At 41.2% G+C, this 22,236-nt stretch overlaps 1 protein-coding gene across 2 annotated transcripts in view; it reads right to left on the reverse strand.

Moving 5' to 3' along the window:
* Positions 1-22,236, reverse strand: part of EVC2 (EvC ciliary complex subunit 2) — a 427,809-nt gene that overhangs the window by 232,947 nt on the left and 172,626 nt on the right. For both annotated transcript variants that reach the window (XM_053704149.1, XM_053704148.1), the window contains exon 10: positions 13,477-13,777. In XM_053704149.1, the coding sequence (XP_053560124.1) occupies positions 13,477-13,777 (301 nt within the window). The remainder of the gene's footprint in view (positions 1-13,476; positions 13,778-22,236) is intronic.

Genomic DNA, 22,236 nt, shown 5'->3' on the forward strand with positions numbered 1-22,236 from the left:
CAGAACTATCTCTGTATGAGACTTGGCCATTTGAAAGCTTGACGCCTGTATCAGGATGTCGTCTAGATACGGAGCCACCGCTATGCCTCGCGGTCTTAGAACCGCCAGAAGTGAGCCCAGAACCTTTGTAAAGATTCTCGGGGCCGTAGCCAACCCGAAGGGAAGAGCTACAAACTGGTAATGCCTGTCTAGAAAGGCAAATCTTAGGTACCGATAATGATCTTTGTGAATCGGTATATGAAGGTAGGCATCCTTTAAGTCTACCATGGTCATGTATTGACCCTCTTGGATCATGGGTAGGATGGTTCGAATAGTTTCCATTTTGAATGATGGAACTCTTAGGAATTTGTTTAAGATTTTTAGGTCCAAGATTGGTCTGAAGGTTCCCTCTTTCTTGGGAACCACAAACAGATTTGAGTAAAACCCTTGCCCTTGTTCCGTCCGCGGAACTGGGTGGATCACCCCCATTACTAAGAGGTCTTGCACACAGCGTAGAAATGCCTCTTTCTTTATTTGGTTTGCTGATAACCTTGAAAGATGAAATCTCCCTTGTTGAGGAGATGCTTTGAAGTCCAGAAGATATCCCTGAGATATGATCTCCAACGCCCAGGGATCCTGGACATCTCTTGCCCAAGCCTGGGCGAAGAGAGATAGTCTGCCCCCCACTAGATCCGTTTCCGGATAGGGGGCTCTCTCTTCATGCTGTCTTAGGGGCAGAAGAAGGCTTTCTGGCCTGCTTGCCCTTGTTCCAGGACTGGTTAGTTTTCCAGCCCTGTCTATAGCGAGCAACAGGTCCTTCCTGTTTTTGAGCGGAGGAAGTTGATGCTGCTCCTGCCTTGAAGTTACGAAAGGCATGAAAATTAGACTGTTTGGCCTTTGACTTGGCCCTGTCCTGAGGAAGAGTATGACCCTTACCCCCAGTAATGTCAGCAATAATTTCTTTCAAGCCGCGCCCGAATAAGGTCTGCCCTTTGAAAGGAATATTAAGCAATTTAGATTTAGAAGTCACATCAGCTGACCAGGATTTAAGCCATAGCGCTCGGCGCGCCTGGATGGCGAATCCGGAGTTCTTAGCCGTTAGTTTAGTTAAATGTACAACGGCATCAGAAACAAATGCATTAGCTAGCTTAAGTGCTTTAAGCTTGGCCATAATCTCATCCAATGGAGCAGTGGGAATGGCCTCTTCCAGAGACTCAAACCAGAATGCCGCAGCAGCAGTGACAGGCGCAATGCATGCAAGGGGCTGTAAGATAAAACCTTGTTGAACAAACATTTTCTTAAGGTAACCTTCTAATTTTTTATCCATTGGATCCGAAAAAGCACAACTATCCTCCACCGGGATAGTGGTACGCTTAGCTAAAGTAGAAACGGCTCCCTCCACCTTAGGGACCGTCTGCCATAAGTCTCGTGTGGTGGCGTCTATTGGGAACATTTTTCTAAATATCGGAGGTGGGGAAAAGGGCACACCGGGTCTATCCCACTCCTTACTAATAATTTCTGTAAGCCTTTTAGGTATAGGAAAAACGTCAGTACACACCGGTACCACAAAGTATCTATCCAACCTACATACTTTCTCTGGGATTGCAACCGTGTTACAATCATTCAAAGCCGCTAATACCTCCCCTAGCAATACGCGGAGGTTCTCAAGCTTAAATTTAAAGTTAGAAATCTCTGAATCCGGTCTCCCTGGATCAGATCCGTCACCCACAGAATGAAGCTCTCCGTCCTCATGTTCTGCAAATTGTGACGCAGTATCAGACATGGCTCTCACATCATCAGCGCGCTCTGTCCTTAACCCAGAGCTATCGCGCTTGCCTCTTAATTCAGGCAATTTAGATAATACCTCTGTCATAACAGCAGCCATGTCTTGCAAAGTGATTTGTATGGGCCTCTCTGATGCACTTGGCGCCACAATATCACGCGCCTCCTGAGCGGGAGGCGAAAGTACTGACACGTGAGGAGAGTTAGCCGGCATAACTTCCCCCTCGTTGTCTGGTGATAATTTCTTTACAGATATAGATTGACTTTTATTTAAAGTGACATCAATACATTTAGTACACATATTTCTGTGGGGCTCCACATTGGCCTTCAAACATAGTGAACAAACAGATTCATCTGTGTCAGACATGTTTAAACAGACTCGCAATTAGACTAGCAAGCTTGGAAAATCCTTTCAAACAAATTTACAAGCAATATAAAAAACGCTACTGCGCCTTTAAGAAGCACAAAAAAACGTCACAGTTGAAATAACAATGAACCAAATCAGTTATAGCAACCAAATTTTCACAGTAAATGTATTAAGTTAGAAAAGTATTGCACCCACTAGCAAATGGATGATTAACCCCTTAATACCCAAAAACGGATAATCAATTTAACAATTAACGTTTTTATCACAGTCAAACACACTGTCACAGGTCTGCTGTGACTGATTACCTCCCTCAAAATGACTTTTGAAGACCCCTGAGCTCTATAGAGACGTCCTGGATCAAGGAGGAAGAAGCAGGAAGACTGAAACTGAATTTTTACTGCGCAAAAAAGCGCTAAAATAGGCTCCTCCCACTCCTATTATAACAGTGGGAAACCTCAGATAATCGTTTCTATATAGAAATAAACAACAGCCATGTGGAAAATCATGCCCCAAAGTACCTCACAAAAAATGAATAACATGCCAGTAAACGTTTTAAATATACACTTTAAAAGTTAGGTAGTGTTGGGGGCGTGTCCGTGCTGCGTTCTGAGCAGGACGCATTCTCTGTGAGCTCCAAAAGAATCTTCAATAATCCGCGGATTATTGGCTGTAAACAGCAAGAACAAAGACTTGTTTATAGATAACACCACAGACCAGGTATCTGGGACTCAAAATCATCTTATTTTGCTGTATTTATGACACTGGGGACACAGTTCGGAGTAAGGCCTGAGGCGGCGGCCTATTGCCAGGTTTCCACCCTCCCCCCGGGAAGAGCCGGGTTATCAGTGCTGCCGGAGAATACCGGCTTACTGAGTCTCTTCATCATCTATAATCAATTGGGATTTATATATCTGGCAACACCATAGAAACTCAATAATAGGAGACAGTGTGCAGAACTCTCTTTCTCCATCATCTTTAACATAGATCACTACGGGAGAATTAGAAATACATCATCACCTATTACCACCCATGGAAAAACTGGAGAAAATCTTCGAGAGGTTGCTCGACAGGGCGCCATATGACTATTTACTGAACAAACTCTGCTCTGCTGATGCATCGAGTAGTCAGCGAGAAAGAACCTCTGACACCCGCAACCAAAATCGCGAAGGCTCTATGGCGCCTATAGTAACTAGCAGTGCTCCTCGAAAAAACTACGCAGGGCGCCACAGCATCATACCCTGCCACGGAGATCCACATCCACCAAAGGACTCCGGATTTAATTCGGACCGCAAGTCTACCGGGAAAACAGGACTAGCTCCGACTCGCATTAGGGATCACTACCCGACCTCAGTCTCTCCGCAGCCACCGGCACTTACTAGATGGCACTACAGACTAGTTGGAAGCTCCAAGCCGGACGAGACTATGAAGACCAAGTTGGGTGACATGGCCGATACCCCTCTGCAACAAGAAATTGTACATAAGGGCTCTGTGCATACCCACGGAGTCGAGATGGTTATCCACTCAGAGACTTTGCAGCAGGCACTAAAGAAGACAAAGAGACTCCCCGCCATGCTCTCAGACCTGGGGTCTAACAATTCAGTCGGATTCAGATGGCGGAGACTTACATTTACCACAGGTGGGGGCATAAGACTTTCTCATTGGGACGACCGGTTCCCAATAGTAGGAGAGGGGTAGGCTGCAGATACCCCTCTCGGACGATACACCCTTGTCCAGCCTGGCTACATTGAGGACTATTGCCTGTCCCCGTAATATATGTTAATAACTTATTTTGCAAAGTTCTCTAACCTTAAGTTTTATTTTTAAGTCTCTAGGGGTATAGGAGGTCATCTTTGGTTGGCAGGCAGGAAAGCATGTTAGAGCAGACAACAAATATATGATAAAGTTCGGCACTGTGTTATATTTTAGCGTGTTTGCTATGCCTTTTCAAAATAATTTATATAAGATATGTTGTGTTGTAAGGTTCATGTATACAAATTTTCCCTTGTAGCTCAATTTTTGTTTTTATTTTTACTATATATTGGCACCGGAGGATTACCACCTTTAGAGATAGTTATAGAGGCTGCTGCTTTAAACCATATAAGATAGATCCGACAGATTGCTCAAGGTGTGATCTCCCTCCCCTCCGTGAGGCCTGCGGTGGGCGGGACAGCTTAAAATCTTAGCAGGGCAGTGTAGCGAGAGGAAGCTGAATGTATTATCAAGGATCTAACCTCTTGCTGAGTGTATTTACTGCTTCAGACAGCGGGACTCTATATAATATTATATCTCAAGGGTCTGCATCTTTTTATGCTTGTTTGCCCCTTTACAATGATAGTAATAATCACATATGGTTATGCTATAACGTTTGCTGTCATCACAACCAAACATGCTGACGTAAATAAGGTGTCTCACGTTTTTAAGTTCTAGGTTGGACTATCTATGTTATAATGTATTGCATGGGTTTTCACATAAGTACCCCTCCTTGCTGACCAGTTGGAGCCTTCTCGCTCACATCCAAAGGGTATCGCTACTGCAGGTGGTTATACTGATCGCTGTATTACAACAAATAAGCTGGCCTTGACAGAGCGATCATTGTGTGACACTCTCTCCTCCCCCCCCCTTCGTGTGGCCTACGGCCGAGGCCCGCGGTGGGTGGAATGGGCTAAACATCTTACCAGGATAACACCTGTAGGCACTAAGCCCTTTTATCAACATGCTTGCACATAAGCCCTTATTTGCAGTCTGGACGGCATAATATCAATTAAGCCCATATATTTAGGGAAGATAGCTATTTACAAACCGTCTGAAGACTATGCCACTGTATTGTGACCCTAGAGTTTAGAATATAGCTCCAGGTATACCTATCCGCTCCTTTATTATCCCCCACAGATATCCCTAAACTAAAATCACAAGGTGTTGCATATAAATTGCTAAATCCCAGTCACAAACTTAATCTCTATCAATTCCCCCTTTAAAACCCGATTTTTTTCCCTATATGCTCTTAATATATATCACAGGTGAGTGCGCTGCAGGCCTAAGGGAGGCCAATATGGATATAAACTAAGCTATCTTATTTCACTCACACTGATATAGTCCCCTGCTTCCTCTCCCCTTAGTTCCTCTTGATGTTTGTATTTTGTTTTGTTTTGTTTATTTGTTGGGTTTTTTTTTTTTTTTGAGTTCCCATTACTACTTTTATCAGTTTTATCAATAGGATCCAAGAGTGGCCCGCAGAGCTCACAATGGGAGCAACAGAGGGATACACTGCTTTGAAGAATGTGATTTGATATTTCTAATTCATGGTGAATATATATTTGTAAATATCATGTTTTCTCAGAAAATGTGCAATGTGCTGTAGTGGTAATGCTTTGCTTAGCATCTTCACTGACGTATACCTTGTACATGCATTTTATGAAGTGTATCTGCATACAATTTAAATAAAGCTCTTTTGGAAAAAAAAAAAAAAAAAAAGTTTAAATATAAAAGTTAGGTAGTGTTATTAATAAGCCTGCTACCAGTCGCTTCTACTGCAGTTGAGGCTTATACAATACTTCAGTATTAACAGTATTTTCTTAGTCAAATTCCATTCCTTAGAAAATAACTTATTGTACATACATTCATCAGCCTGATACCAGTCGCTGCTGCATTTAAGGCTGTACTTACATTACATCGGTATCAGCAGTATTTTCTTAGTCAATTCCATTCCTTAGAAAAATAATTTACTGCACATACCTTGTTTGCAGGATTTCCCCACATGCTATTCCCTTTCTGAAAGTTACCCCACTCCTCAGAATGTGCGAGAACAGCCAGTGGATCTTAGTTACTTCTGCTAAGATCATAGAAAACGCAGGCAGATTCTTCTTCCAAATACTGCCTGAGAACAAACAGCACACTCCGGTGCCATTTAAAATAACAAACTTTTTATTGAAGAAATAAACTAAGTATAAAAAACACCACAGACCTCTCACAACGACCTATCTAGTTGAGTTGCAAGAGAATGACTGGGTATGACGTGTGAGGGGAGGAGCTATGTAGCAGCTCTGCTTGGGTGATCCTCTTGCAACTTCCTGTTGGGAAGGAGATATAATCCCATAAGTAATGGATGACCCGTGGACTGAATCCACTTAACAAGAGAAAGACTATTTATTACTCCAAGGGGAGAGTAGACTTCTTTGAATTAATTTGGGCAGAATGGAAGATTAGGTTTGACACAACATGGCTGCCTAGCTTTGAGACTTAAGACATTATATCCTCCCCCAGTAGTATCGGTACACCATTCCACACCTACTCAGTTTTAGCTAAAGTCTATAGTTGGTTCATACCCTTTGTCCTAGGTCCTGCTCCCCTTCCCCCCCCCCTCTCCTTGGATGATCCCCTTCCCCCCCCCTCTTCACTTACTTCAGATTCAAGTGAAGTATGTTTGTATGATTATTTAACGCACATACGGCTAGATTTAGAGTTGGGCGGTAGCCGTCAAAACCAGCGTTAGAGGCTCCTAACGCTGGTTTTTACCGCCCGCTGGTATTGGGAGTCAGTCAGGAAAGGGTCTAACGCTCACTTTGCAGCCGCGACTTTTCCATACCGCAGATCCCCCTACGCCATTTGCGTATCCTATCTTTTCAATGGGATCTTTCTAACGCCGGTATTTAGAGTCGTGGCTGAAGTGAGCGTTAGAAATCTAACGACAAAACTCCAGCCGCAGAAAAAAGTCAGTAGTTAAGAGCTTTCTGGGCTAACGCCGGTTTATAAAGCTCTTAACTACTGTGCTCTAAAGTAAACTAACACCCATAAACTACCTATGTACCCCTAAACCGAGGTCCCCCCACATCGCCGCAACTCTATTAAAATTTTTTAACCCCTAATCTGCCGCTCCGTACACCGCTGCCACTTACGTTATCCCTATGTACCCCTAATCTGCTGCCCCTAATACCACCGACCCCTACATAATATTTATTAACCCCTAATCTGCCGCCCCCGCTATCGCTGACACCTGCATATTTTTTAACCCCTAATCTGCCGCTCCGTACACCGCCACAACCTACATTATACCTATGTACCCCTAATCTGCTGCCCCTAACACCGCCGACCCCTATATTATATTTATTAACCCCTAATCTGCCCCTCACATCGTCACCGCCAGCTACCTACAATAATTAACCCCTAATCTGCCGACCGGATCTCGCCGCTACTCTAATAAATGGATTAACCCCTAAAGCTAAGTCTAAGTCTAACACCCCCCTAAGTTAAATATAATTTAAATCTAACGAACTAAATTAACTCTTATTATATAAATTATTCCTATTTAAAGCTAAATACTTACCTGTAAAATAAATCCTAATATAGCTACAATATAAATAATAATTATATTGTAGCTATTTTAGGATTAATATTTATTTTACAGGCAACTTTGTAATTATTTTAACCAGGTACAATAGCTATTAAATAGTTAATAACTATTTAATATCGAAAATAATTACAAAATTACCTGTAAAATAAATCCTAACCTAAGTTACAATTAAACCTAACACTACACTATCAATAAATAAATTAAATAAACTATATACAATTAAACCTAACACTACACTAGCAATAAATTAATTAAATACAATACCTACCAATAACTACAATTAAATAAACTAACTAAAGTACAAAAAATAAAAAAGAACTAAGTTACAAAAAATAAAAAAATATTTACAAACATTAGAAAAATATTACAACAATTTTAAACTAATTACACCTACTCTAAGCCCCCTAATAAAATAACAAAGACCCCCAAATTAAAAAAATGCCCTACCCTATTCTAAATTAAAAAAGTTCAAAGCTCTTTTACCTTACCAGCCCTGAAAAGGGCCATTTGCGGGGCATGCCCCAAATAATTCAGCTGTTTTGCCTGTAAAAAAAAAACATACAATACCCCCCCCCAACATTACAACCCACCACCCACATACCCCTAATCTAACCCAAACCCCCCTTAAATAAACCTAACACTAAGCCCCTGAAGATCTTCCTACCTTATCTTCACCATGTCAGGTTCACCGATCCGTCCTCCGAAGTCTTGATCCAAGCCCAAGCGGGGGCTGGCGATCCATAATCCGGCTGAAGTCTTCTATCAAGCCGCGGCTGAAGAGGTCCAGAAGAGGCTCCAAAGTCTTCATCCTATCCGGGAAGAAGAGGAGATCCGGACCGGCAACCATCTTGATCCAAGCGGCATCTTCTATCTTCATCCGATGACGAACGGCTCCATCTTGAAGACCTTCAGCGCGGATCCATCTTCTTCTTCCGACGTCCAACTGAAGAATGAAGGTTCCTTTAAGGGACGTCATCCAAGATGGCGTCCCTCGAATTCCGATTGGCTGATAGGATTCTATCAGCCAATCGGAATTAAGGTAGGAAAATTCTGATTGGCTGATGGAATCAGCCAATCAGATTCAAGTTCAATCCGATTGGCTGATCCAATCAGCCAATCAGATTGAGCTTGCATTCTATTGGCTGATCGGAACAGCCAATAGAATGCAAGCTCAATCTGATTGGCTGATCCAATCAGCCAATCGGATTGAACTTGAATCTGATTGGCTGATTGGCTGACTTTGGAGCCTCTTCTGGACCTCTTCAGCCGCGGCTTGATAGAAGACTTCAGCTGGATTATGGATCGCCAGCCCCCGCTTGGGCTTGGATCAAGACTTTGGAGGACGGATCGGTGAACCTGGCATGGTGAAGATAAGGTAGGAAGATCTTCAGGGGCTTAGTGTTAGGTTTATTTAAGGGGGGTTTGGGTTAGATTAGGGGTATGTGGGTGGTGGGTTGTAATGTTGGGGGGGGTATTGTATGTTTTTTTTACAGGCAAAAGAGCTGAATTATTTGGGGCATGCCCCACAAATGGCCCTTTTCAGGGCTGGTAAGGTAAAAGAGCTTTGAACTTTTTTAATTTAGAATAGGGTAGGGCATTTTTTTATTTTGGGGGTCTTTGTTATTTTATTAGGGGGCTTAGAGTAGGTGTAATTAGTTTAAAATTGTTGTAATATTTTTCTAATGTTTGTAAATATTTTTTTATTTTTTGTAACTTAGTTCTTTTTTATTTTTTGTACTTTAGTTAGTTTATTTAATTGTAGTTATTTGTAGGTATTGTATTTAATGTATTTATTGATAGTGTAGTGTTAGGTTTAATTGTAGGTAATTGTAGGTAGTTTATTTAATTTATTTATTGATAGTGTAGTGTTAGGTTTAATTGTAACTTAGGTTAGGATTTATTTTACAGGTAATTTTGTAATTATTTTAACCATTTTAGCTATTAAATAGTTATTAACTATTTAATAGCTATTGTACCTGGTTAAAATAATTACAAAGTTGCCTGTAAAATAAATATTAATCCTAAAATAGCTACAATATAATTATTATTTATATTATAGCTATATTAGGGTTTATTTTACAGGTAAGTATTTAGCTTTAAATAGGAATAATTTATATAATAAGAGTTAATTTATTACGTTAGATTTAAATTATATTTAATTTAGGGGGGTGTTAGTGTTAGGGTTAGACTTAGCTTTAGGGGTTAATCCATTTATTAGAGTAGCGGCGAGATCCGGTCGGCAGATTAGGGGTAAATTATTGTAGGTAGCTGGCGGCGACGTTGTGGGGGGCAGATTAGGGGTTAATAAATATAATATAGGGGTCGGCGGTGTTAGGGGCAGCAGATTAGGGGTACATAGGTATAATGTAGGTTGCGGCGGTGTACGGAGCGGCAGATTAGGGGTTAATAATAATATGCAGGGGTCAGCGATAGCAGGGGTGGCAGATTAGGGGTTAATACATATAATATAGGGGTCGGCGGTGTTAGGGGCAGCAGATTAGGGGTACATAGGTATAAGGTAGGTTGCGGCGGTGTACGGAGCGGCAGATTAGGGGTTAAAAAAATATGCAGGGGTCAGCGATAGCGGGGGCGGCAGATTAGGGGTTTAATAAGTGTAAGGTTAGGGTTGTTTAGACTCGGGGTACATGTTAGAGTGTTAGGTGCAGACGTAGGAAGTGTTTCCCCATAGAAAACAATGGGGCTGCGTTAGGAGCTGAACGCTGCTTTTTTGCAGGTGTTAGGTTTTTTTTCAACTCAAATGGCCCCATTGTTTCCTATGGGGGAATCATGCACGAGCACGTTTTTGAAGCTGGCCGCGTCCGTAAGCAACGCTGGTATTTAGAGTTGTAGTGGCGGTAAATATGCTCTACGCTCCCTTTTTTGGAGCCTAACGCAGCCATTCTGTGAACTCTAAATACCAGCGGTATTTAAAAGGTGCGGGGGGGAAAAAGCACGCGTAGCTAACGCACCCCTTTGGCCGCAGAAATCTAAATCTAGCCGATATTGTGCTTCCTTAAGTGTCCATTATTTATGTCATGTCATTGAAATTGTACGCTCTGGTCGTACTAATGTTGTACTTGTTTATTCTATTTGAAAACCCAATAAAACCTTTAAATAATAATATACAGAGACATATATATATAGACAGATAAATATATAAAGATAAACATACACAAATACATATGTGCATTATAAATTATAAATGGAGAGCTTCACTGCTTAAAACATTTAAAAACTAATATAAATTTGGAGCTTTTGTCAAATCGAATACCGTTTAGAAAATTTGCTCTTATATGCATCTTTATTCCAGTGAAAACATATTGCTCATGATGTTTCTGTATACAAAATTGATATTACTGGAACTATTTCATGCTTGAAATGTTATTTCATGGATTTTCTATTGCATTAGGTGGTATTTACAGAGACCTTTAAAATGTAAAATTCCCAAGGGCATGTAACTCATTTATGCCTCTTGTAATATGACAATAAAGAATGATTCACTTTGGATGTTGCAGTTTATTGCTAAGAACAAATCCCTTGTGAATGTGACTCTCTCACTTGTACAGAAAACTTTTCTATTACTAAACACTGGGTTAAATTGTTCTAAGGATCAATACTGTAAATGTCAAAAGTTTGACTCACTTCAATTGTACAAATCCAAAACAGGTTTATTTAGCACTGTAGACCAGGGTACCTTTGAGACACTATTTTTATGCTTGCTCTGAAAATTAAGCAGCAAAAAAAAAAAAAAAAAGTTGCCATTTTTGGCAAAGTGAGTAAAATGCGCGCGTTATTTATACCTGATTGTAGTCAAACTTGAAAGTGTTGTAAAAGGTAATAACACACACACACTCTCTCATACAACACACACCACGCACACTCTCATTAGACAGACACACCACACACTCCTACAACACATTCTCCTACAACACACATATACAGTGTCTCACAAAAGTGAGTACACCCCTTACATTTTTGTAAATATTTTATTATATCTTTTCATATGACAACACTGAAGAAATGACACTTTGCTACAATGTAAAGTAATGAGTGTACAGCCCGTATAACAGTGTACATTTGCTGTCCCCTCAAAATAACTCAACACACAGTCATTAATGTCTAAACCGTTGGCAACAAAAGTGAGTACACCCCTAAGTGGAGATGTCCAAATTGGGCCTAATTAGCCATTTTCCCTCCCCGGTATCATGTGACTCGTTAAGTGTTACAATGTATCAGGTGTTAATGGGGAGCAGGTGTGTTAAATTTGGTGTTACTGCTCTCACACTCTCTCATACTGGTCACTGGAAGTTCAACATGGCACCTCATGGCAAAGAACTCTCTGAGGATCTGAAAAAAAGAATTGTTGCTCTACATAAAGATGGCCTAGGCTATCCGAAGATTGAAAAGACCCTGAAACTGGGCTGCAGCATGGTGGTGAGCAGATTCCACTCAGAACAGGCCTCGCCATGGTCGACCAAAGAAGTAGAGTGCACGTGCTAAGCGTCATATCTAGAAGACGTATGAGTGCTGCCAGCATTGCTGCAGAGGTTAAAGGGGTGGGGGGTTAGCCTGTCAGTGCTCAGACCATACGCTGCACACTGCATCAAATTGGTCTGCATGGCTGTTGTCCCAGAAGGAAGCCTCTTCTAAAGATGATGCACAAGAAAGCCAGCAGTTTGCTGAAGACAAGCAGACTAAGGACATGGATTACTGGAACCATGTCCTGTGGTCCGATGAGACCAAGATAAACTTATTTGGCTCAGATGGTGTCAAGGTTAATTTTCCAGTGATCTTATGCCGCCACTAAAGAATTCTTCAATCACTGCTATCTTTGTAACAAGTTAATAAATCCATGATCGGTTAGAAAGCGATGACATGTTGTCAAAGAAGAACGCTTCAATCCCAGCTACCATGGCGACTCATCAACACACTCATGATTGGTCACCTAACGACCACGTGATTGCCTTGCAGGATGTTTCAACCAATATCTACTTGTGTCACGTATGAGCTAACTACCAATCAGCCTTCGAGGGAGGGAACTTTTTCATGGTAAAAAAGATCCACTGTCAGCCCTGCGTACCCCTCTGAGGAAGCGATAGTGAAACACGACCGCGTTAGGGGAATCCGTTTTTTAACTTACTACTGATAATTATTTAAGATACCACCCTATATCTTTATTTTAGTCACTAAATTCCTGGCATATAGCCAAGGTAGTGAGTACCGTTCTTTACTATTAGTATAACGTTGTGGTATATGCTTAAGTAATTCTATTTGGAGACACAACTCAATTTAAGCATCCTATATAGCGGTTTAACTTTACCTACTTTTGGGCAGTACGAACACGCATAATATATCTGTCAAACACCGTGGATTTTCACAGTAGTTCAACAAATCTATATTACTTATTCCTGCAGTACTATTTATCTATCGAAAAGCAGTGCTTCATTAGCAGGTTAAAAATATTATTAACTTTCCAAGATATTGAACGTATGTCCATAGTAAACACAGGTGCTTGGTATGTTATTTTCATCCAGCTGCTCTTTGCTTGTCTCTCGTTGAGATAGCGTCACCAGCGCTAGAATAGGCTGCCATTGAGGCAAACACCCTTCTTAGGTTATATCCTCTGAGATACAAAGCTATTCACATATTTCTACGTATACACTTTAGCTACATAGGTTGAATTACTAGTATTAGTAGTGCAGTGTCATTTTAGTATTAATAATAAAAGTTACATTTTAATAATACATTCACTTTACTTGTTATCTACAGCACACAGTGCTCAGAGGCATTTCTTTTTCTCTCAACCTACTCTTAGGTTGTGTGTGTACCCAATAAAAAGACTATTTATGCCTACGCACAACTACTTGTTGTAACCTATAACTAATTTGAAGACAAGGTTGGCAAGTAGCAATCACACCAATTCTAGAATCCTAGCTACCCTTCTCTTGTTTCATAAAATCATTTTCCCTGCATGTAGCTTGCCTTCTGAAAGCTTCATTACCTCTTCAGCCTCTGTGCTCGCTGCCTTTTGCTTCCTATATTGTATGTCCATTTGTTTTCTTGTGTCTAAACTGCACTCTGCTGTTAAAGCAACAATCCTCCTTTGCTGTTCTTCATTTATTCTCTTTTCCAGGTCTGTCCATTGCTCATTCAGTACAGTACTTAGCATTTTTGTCTCATGAGGAGAAAGATTCAAGGTGATTGTCAGGTTTCTCACAAAAATACTAGTTACATCTTTGTAAATGTGCACTCTGCTTATTTCCAGGTAAGAGTCTGCTTGAGACATATTTGTAATCTCCGAGCTGAAAGAAAAATACAGTTTTACTTTTATTAAAAATGCAAAAAGAAAATACTCTGTCATAAAATACATTTCATAACAGATTAAAAAGTCTGTTAAAATTGTGCTTAATGGGACTGTCTACTTATAAGTTTTTATTGTTTAAAAAGATAGATAATCCCTTTATTAACCATAGCCCAGTTTTGCATAACCAACACAGTTATACAAATACACTTTTTATCTCTGTGATTAACTTGTATCTAAGCATCTGCAGACTGCCCCCTTATCTCAGATCTTTTGACAGACATGCATTTTAGCCAATCAGTGCTGACTCCTAAATAACTCCACGGGAGTGAGCACAATGGTATCTATATGACACACATTAATTAAGACTGTCTAACTGTTTAAACCTATCAAAATGCACTGAGATAAGAGGCAATTTCAACAGTTTAGAAATCAATTTAAGCCTACCTAGGTTTAGCTTTCAAAAAGGAATACCAAGAAGAGAGCAAAGCAAATTTGATGATAAAAGTAAATTGGAAACTTGTTTAAAGTTGCATGCCCTATCTGAATCATGTAATGTTAATTTTGACAAAACTGTCCCTTTAATGGAAGTGGAGGTTCAACTGTAGTGTTAGGGAGTACTATGTACCACATTTATTACTGCAACACTCCAAATCTCAAATTTGCCCTGACTATGATGAAAACGCCTTTTTTAAATATAGTGTTTAGTCAGAGCAAGGAGAAAGGTAAAAAGGGGAGAAGGTAATGTTTAAAAATAAAGGTGAGGTCAGGGGGTACCACCTAGGTTGGTGTCACCATATGAGAGCTGTGCACAAAGTAAGTAGGGTAAGCTGGGTGTGTGTCTAGACAGGTCATCCTGAAATGTTCTCATTGGTTATTTCTTTAAAATCTTGTTACCACATAAGTATGCTGAAATTAAATTGTATTTTTCCAGACTGCACTAAATATATTATGCATTATTTACGGAAAATAGAAAAAGCACAAACAGAAGTTGAGCTTATTAGCTCTGACATAATAACATCATGTCATCTGGAAAAAACACATTGAACGTATGAAATGATAGACAAACAAGGCAGCCCGCTGAAGTAAATGCTCATAAAACAAATATGAACAACTAAGCAATAAGATTATACATTTTCATCATAAAAAAACTGTAATTTCTATATATTGGCATATGTCCTAGACAATACTTACAGAGTGAGTAGCCTCTCCCCAGAGGGGATATGGACAGATATTTCCACACCTCCTAACCTATAAAATGATCACATTACTGACTCTCAATTTTAGACTGTCCACCATAGGATAGGAGAATTAGGTATGGGACCTTGGTAATATTGTCTAAGATATAGGAAAACATATAGAAATTACTGTTTTTTATGATGAAAATGTCTAATTATCTTAGCCTTCCTAGACCAATACTTACCAAGTGAGATGAATGGCAAGCAGTGCAAAAAGTGGGAATATTCCCCTTAAAAAAGGCAAAACAAGTAAAAGCAAGATAATTAGCAATTAATTCTAAAAAGACAACTAAACCGCTTCCTGAAAAACTTTTTGAAGGAAAGAAAATGAAGAATAGAAAAGGTAGGAGGAAATACTGTCCCGGCAAATCATGTCCATCCAGTCTTTCAAGTTTCCTTGTTGAAACCAGTTACTGTCAAACGTTTTACTTGTCCTGTCAGGCCTCCTGAATCTCAGATGATAGATGGTAATTCTGAATTTGAACTCTCACGAATTCTAGCCTCTATATTTCAAATTAAGAAGATATGGAACATTGTAAATTGTAAGGGGTATCTAGTCTCAGACCAAATATGGATTCCCTCGGAGGACCTTTATGCTCTTGCTCTTCTTAAAGCATTTCATCGCTCTCATCCTGGCTGTCCTAGTTGGTCTCCAGAAGGGTCCCTTGAGGAGTTTAGCCTCTACCATTTGTTAAAAATGCTATTTGCTGCATGGACACACTTCCAGTGGCTGAGTCTGGATATGATCCAGTGACCCCTTTGTTCCTGGCCTCCTGTGCTGTCAGATCCCCAATGGGGGAGTTTTGCTTGCTAGCTGTTTTCTTTCAAGTTATTTTTTCTACTCTTTGGCTCCACATTCTTTTCAGGTGTTGGTAATTGACAATCTCATCAGCCTATAAATACATACATTTTGTATTGAAGTCCTAAAACAATGTTACAAAGAAAGTTTGTCCATAAACTGATACCATGCATTGTCAGGATTCACGTCATTATCCCATGAACATTACAAACGTGTATAGGCTGTATTCCTAAAAATTAATCCAAATGATTTAGCTGATTCTATATCATGTAGGGCTATATTGCCTTTAGCGTAGAGCAGTGAAAGAATCCTTAAGAGGCGAGTATAAGAAGTGAAAGGATTACTGTAGAGTTTAATTACCTAATGTCAAACCAGTCTGGACTATGTAGGATGAGACTTCTTTTTTCTTGTTATATTATATAGCATACTAAATACTAAGTACTCCCCACCATGCAAGGTGCCACTATTTTGCCCATATAAAGAGGAACATTACGTGGGGAGAAAGCTTAAGACCAGGCCACTTTTGGGCCTCAAAGTGTAGAGGAGAAAGAAAGTACAGCGGACAAGAGCCGCTCATTTTTAGAAAGGGGGAGAGAGATGGGGGGGAGCTGTCCAAAATAACCCAAGCATAGAGATAATGGGGGGGGGGGGGGGAAGACGGAGCTGTCCAAAATAACCCAAGCATAGAGATAATGATAGTGAAGGGGGGCTTGAGATGTAGATATAGGAGTAATTTTACCCTGAGCTAAATTAAGCCCAACCCAACGCTACAGGATTCAAGTTTAAGAATGGCTATAGACGTCGGTTAGGCTGGACACAGTATATGAAGTGGTGAGTAGTGGACCATATGATATATATCTGGGCATCACTTAGGGAATAACTGAAATAGGACACAATGGTATAATATATATTGAAAGCATGGGGAAACCCTTCCTCCACCAGGCTAAAACTATCTGAATTCCCCCTAATAACAGGGTCTTGTGTTGAATATATGGACTGAGTATTGTGTGACATACACTATAGTGTTTCCAAGATTAATTGCTACACTTGTTCTGTGGATAAACCCATTACTTACCCATTCTTATGACATAAAGCTATAAGCTAAATGTCTTCATATAGAACATATTTACATAATTTAATTTAAAGTGGGACAAATCATCATTTCCATGGTATCAACTTGTCTGATATGTCCCATAGTAGCTTAGTTATACAATAGCGTCAATAAATTTAGGAGCCCCATATTACTATAAGGTGCCACTTCCAAGCACGGCGAAAAATCTATTATATAAAACATTTATAAATTAGGGTTGTTGTGGTTGGAGGGCGAGGGGATAGGAATGTATAAGTAAATGTAGCCAAGCCCATTGAGTGGGATCTATCCGTCAAGAGAACGCTTCATATAACCTGCTTTTGCATTATAAGAGGGAGCCCAATAATCCAGCCGAAAGCTGAAATCCCCTATGTGAGTGTTTACCAGGTCCTAGGGACTTTAAAGTAAATTTACTGCATTCTAGTCCCATAATCTGAACAAGTAAATATAAGAGTCATAATAGTAATATACCCCATAGTCTTAGGGGGATGTAGATAAAGCAGGGACAAAAAAGACTAATTTACAACGGTAACAGCAAATAAGGGTATACATCAGGAATAACAGTATTAACTGGGTGTACTGGGTGGGCAGTGAGATTAACAAATGTTTAATTCTAAACTTCCAGTATAAGTATATGAGTATAAGTAATATATATCTTACATTCTAGATCAGGCGTGTGTAAGAGGGGACAAAAATAAACTAATAGACTTCAACAAAGATATTAAACAAATAGTAGACCCCAGTATAGGCTGATCCCATAAGGTTTTCGATGACAGTGTAGGAGCAGGTGTTACTCAGGTAATAAGTCTTCACCTAGAGGTTATGTTAATCCTCACAACTGTCCTATCGAAATAAACCAGAAACCACGATAGGGCTCAACCCCCCCACCCAGAGACAGGTTTCATGCATGATACCAAGTGTTAAACGTCTAGTCACAAAAACAATCATAGTAAACTATATAGTCACAATGAGAGCTCGAACAAGGGAGCTTTGTCCTCTGATATATGTGGGCCTCCCTGTTGTTAACCGATGCCTGTTTTCAGTAATCTCAGATTGTTCACATGTAGATTATCAGGAATCTCCCATATGACAAGCGGTGTGATGGGTCATGTTCTAGGTCCCTCATGGGTAGGTTTCACCTTGTGTTGCTATCAGGGGGGCAGTTATAGGGACTGATGGGCTATCGAGCTCTAAGGCTACTTTACCTCCGGACAGCTAGCTCATATAAAACTAGCGAAGTATGAATGTTTTAACCATCCTTAGGTTCCTAAGCAGAGAGGAAGAGCAGCACAGACTAAAAGGCTCAGTTCAGCATATATTTTAATGGGTCACTGTGCTAGCGCCTCTCAGGTGCACCATTTGTGTACACAGGAAGGCCAGAAGGGCAACCAACCACCCGGGTCAAAAGGATCCCCCCTCCAATCAGTAGGGACCACAAAGATTAGCTTTCCGGAACTCCGCCACTCGGTCCCAAGGGAACAACCACCACGCCCGCTCAGCCTCCTATCCAGAATAGAATGCGAGTGGCTTTTCAGTAATGACTTCCAACGTATTTTAGCCGTTTTCGGTGATGCTCGTGTCGCTGCAGGTCTCTTAAGCTTTGCTGGCTCTGCCGGGATGTTTACAGCGTGTGCGGTAGGTTGAGCTGAATCCTCTAACCACAAATATTCCCCTGACACCTCAAGTGGCTCCTGTTCTTCCTTCTGTATTTGCTTATTCAGCGGGGTGTCCGATGGGCCGTTAGTAAGGTAAGGTTCAACTGGTGGGAGAGAGGGTGGACTGGCTGCAGTCTGTAGAGCGGCTATACAACCCACATGATGTTGGTCTAGACGAGCGGACATATTTTTCAAGAGAGAAATGATTAGCAGGGATAGGCACAGACAAAGGCTGTGGCGGACATTTTCCAAAGTACAGACCTTAGTGAAGGACACCAAGGTACATTTGAAATTAAAAACATTATTTTATAGTGCTTGGTGTTATTATACTGATGCAGATACAACTGATCTTATAACTAGCCCTCCCTCTGGCTATACCCATGAGCCAGTGTCACCACTGTGTCATTATATAGTGCTGGGAGTTATACTGATACAGATACCACTGATCCTATAACCAGCCCTCCTCTGGCTAAACCCATGTGCCAGTGTCACTACTGTGTCATTATATAGTGTTTGGTGTTATTATACTGATGCAGATACCACTGATTCTATAACCAGCCCTCATCTGGCTATACCCATGTGCCAGTGTTACTACTGTGTCATTATATAGTGCTGGGTGTTATTATACTGATGCAGATACCACTGATTCTATAACCAGTCCTCCTCTGGTTATACCCATGTGCAAGTGTCACTACTGTGTCATTATATAGCGATGGGTGTTATTATAATGATGCAGATACCACTGACCCTATAACCAACCCTTGTCTGGCTATACGCATGAGCCAGTGTCACTACCGTGTCTTTGTATAGAGCTGGGTGTTATTATACAGATGCAGATACACATCCAGTATTTCACTCAGGCTTTATTTATTCAATAACTTATCACTCAATATCGCTAGCAGTCTCTTGACAAGCCACTAACTTTATTCACACTACATATTTTTTTTTTCTTCCTATTATTTAATCATAAAGAAAATATATACACTAAGGTTGTGGCGGACACTGCAAGGGTTAGTCACGGACACAAGTGTCCATGTACGGACACCTTGCCTATCCCTGATGATTAGCCTCAGGGTGCCTGTCGGGCATACTGCATCATGGGAGATCTCCATGTTATTGCATCCGGCTGATGTAGTCTAGTAGAGGCAGGGAAGTGTCCGGTAAAGTATAGGGGTTAGGCTGCTGAGTCGTCTTAAGCAGGAGAAGTTCTGAAGATCCCCAACATGTCTGTAAAGCACAGCCCCCGTAGGGACTCAGGTAACCACCAGCCACTTCCCTCATGGCCCCAAGTATCGGCGTCTTGTTATGGAGAGCAGGCATTAAAAGTGGTATTTTGGCTTTATTTTGGTTGTTTATATGCCTTCCATTGTTAGAGCACAGGGCAGATGCGACTGCTCTCCTCGGCTGTTGGCTCCACCCCCTGGTGTGTCCCTAAACCTCCTTTTAATCTGAATCCTTGTATAGAGCTTGTCTATGGGTGTTTTTTCCTTCAAATTTTTACTTTCATTTTATTTGGATTTTTTTTACCTTTGCTTGAATTTCTGACTATTCTCTTGCCTGCTAATTCTGCTTGTTTGCTGCCCGACTTGATTTGACCCTCTGCCTGAACTCAACTCCGATGGTTGGATTCTGATTTTTTTTTCTTCTCAAAAGCAAGCTTTATTGAGTAAATATAATGCTCAATATACAGAATCAGTTCCAACATGTTACAAAACAAAGAGTAAGAGAACACCTTCAATTCACCTTCAAGAACAATCTCGATGTTTATCCTCTCTGTCAGGGTGCCAGGAATCAGACAGACGAGAAGTGCAAAAATAATCACACCTTTATTAATAACAAAAAAATAATACAAAGTCCACAAGTCAAATAACAAGCCAGGAGTCAAAACCAGAGCTGGTAGTCAGACAAGCCTAGTCAGGAGACAAAGCGAATAGTCAGACGAGTCGGAATCAGGAACAAGGAAAACAGCAGAGTCAGGAACAAGCCAGGGATCAGGAACCAGGAAGGACGTCAGACAGCCAGGTAATACACAGGAACTCTCACAAACAGGTCTGAGACAAAGCAAAGGCAAAGTATACTGAACAGAGGCCCTTTAAATAATAAGTGATGACATCACAATTCTGAGACTGCATCCTGTCTCACACAGATGATGCACACCAGTCTGGCCATAAAATGAAGTGCAGGAAATGAGCAGCATCCCCCACAATGCACCATAGTCAGCAAGAGAGGTGAGTAAAATGGCTGCCAGCAGTACATGACAAACAAAACAGGGAAAAAACCCTGACAGTACCCTCCCCTCAACGACCCCTCCTCCGCGGGAGGACAAAAGGCTTACTGGGGAAACAGGCATGGAAGGCACGGAGGGGGGCGGGAGCATGAACATCAGAGGAGGGAACCCAAGAACGCTCCTCCGGACCGTAGCCCCTCCAATTAACCAAATACTGTACACGGCCCCTGGACATACGAGAGTCAATAATGCTGCTGACCTCATACTTTTCATGGTTGTAAAAAAAGATAGGACGAGGACGAGGCCACACAGTGGTAAACCAATTACAAACCAATGGTTTCAAGAGGGAGACATGAAAAACATTGAAGATGCGCATTGCAGGAGGAAGGTCAAGAGCGCAGGCCACAAGATTGACCCGTCTGAGTATTCGAAAAGGACCAACATAACGGGGAGCCAGTTAATTGGAAGGCACACAAAGGTTTAAGATGCGGGAGGACAGCCAAACTCTCTCACCAACCTGGTAGGAAGGCGGGGGCAGACGCCTACGATCAGCCTGGAACTTGGGGCTGCATAGAACGATAAAGGCAATCTTGAATCTGCACCCACGTGGAACGGAGTTGCCGGGGATGCTCCTCCAAAGCCGGAATACCCTGAGACATGAATGAATCGGGCAAAAAGGATGGTTGAAACCCATAATTCACCATGAACGGGGATAACTTGGAGGAAGCATTAATAGCACTATTGTGAGCAAACTCCCCAAGGTAACAGTTCAGACCAATTATTGTGGTGATCTAAAACATAGCAACGGAGGAACTGTTCCAGAGCTTGATTAGACTTTCCGCAGCCCCATTGGATTGAGGGTGATATGCCGAGGAGAAGGAAAGCTGGATCCCCATTTGAGCACAAAAGGAACGCCAAAATCTGGAGAGAAACTGGCTACCTCGGTCCGACACTATCTCCTTGGTTAACCCATGTAAACGGAAGACCTCCCGGGCAAAAATTGAAGCAAGCTCCTGAGCGGTAGGCAACTTCATCAAGGGAATGCAATGTGACATTTTAGAAAAATGGTCAACCACCATAAGGATAACAGTATTGCCATTGGAAACAGGGAGCGCAACAATGAAGTCCATGGAAAGATGTGTCCAAGGACACTCACCATTAGCAATAGGTTGAAGAAGACCCACAGGAAGACGTCGAGGAGTCTTATTCTGTGCACAAACTGAGCAGGAGGCAACATACACAGCAACATCAGCACGAAGACCTGGCCACCAGAATTGTCGAGTGACAGACCAAATCATTTGGTTCTTGCTTGGGAGACCTGCGGCTTTAGGATAGTGGTAAGTGTGCAAAAGTTTAGTTCGAAGATTCTCAGACACAAAACACTTACCACTAGGTTTCTCAGGAGGTGCATTGGTTTGTGCAGCCAGGATCTCCTCCCCCAAGGTAGAAGT

The sequence above is a fragment of the Bombina bombina genome, chromosome 2, assembly GCF_027579735.1.
Source record: "Bombina bombina isolate aBomBom1 chromosome 2, aBomBom1.pri, whole genome shotgun sequence".
NCBI classification, from domain to species: domain Eukaryota; kingdom Metazoa; phylum Chordata; class Amphibia; order Anura; family Bombinatoridae; genus Bombina; species Bombina bombina.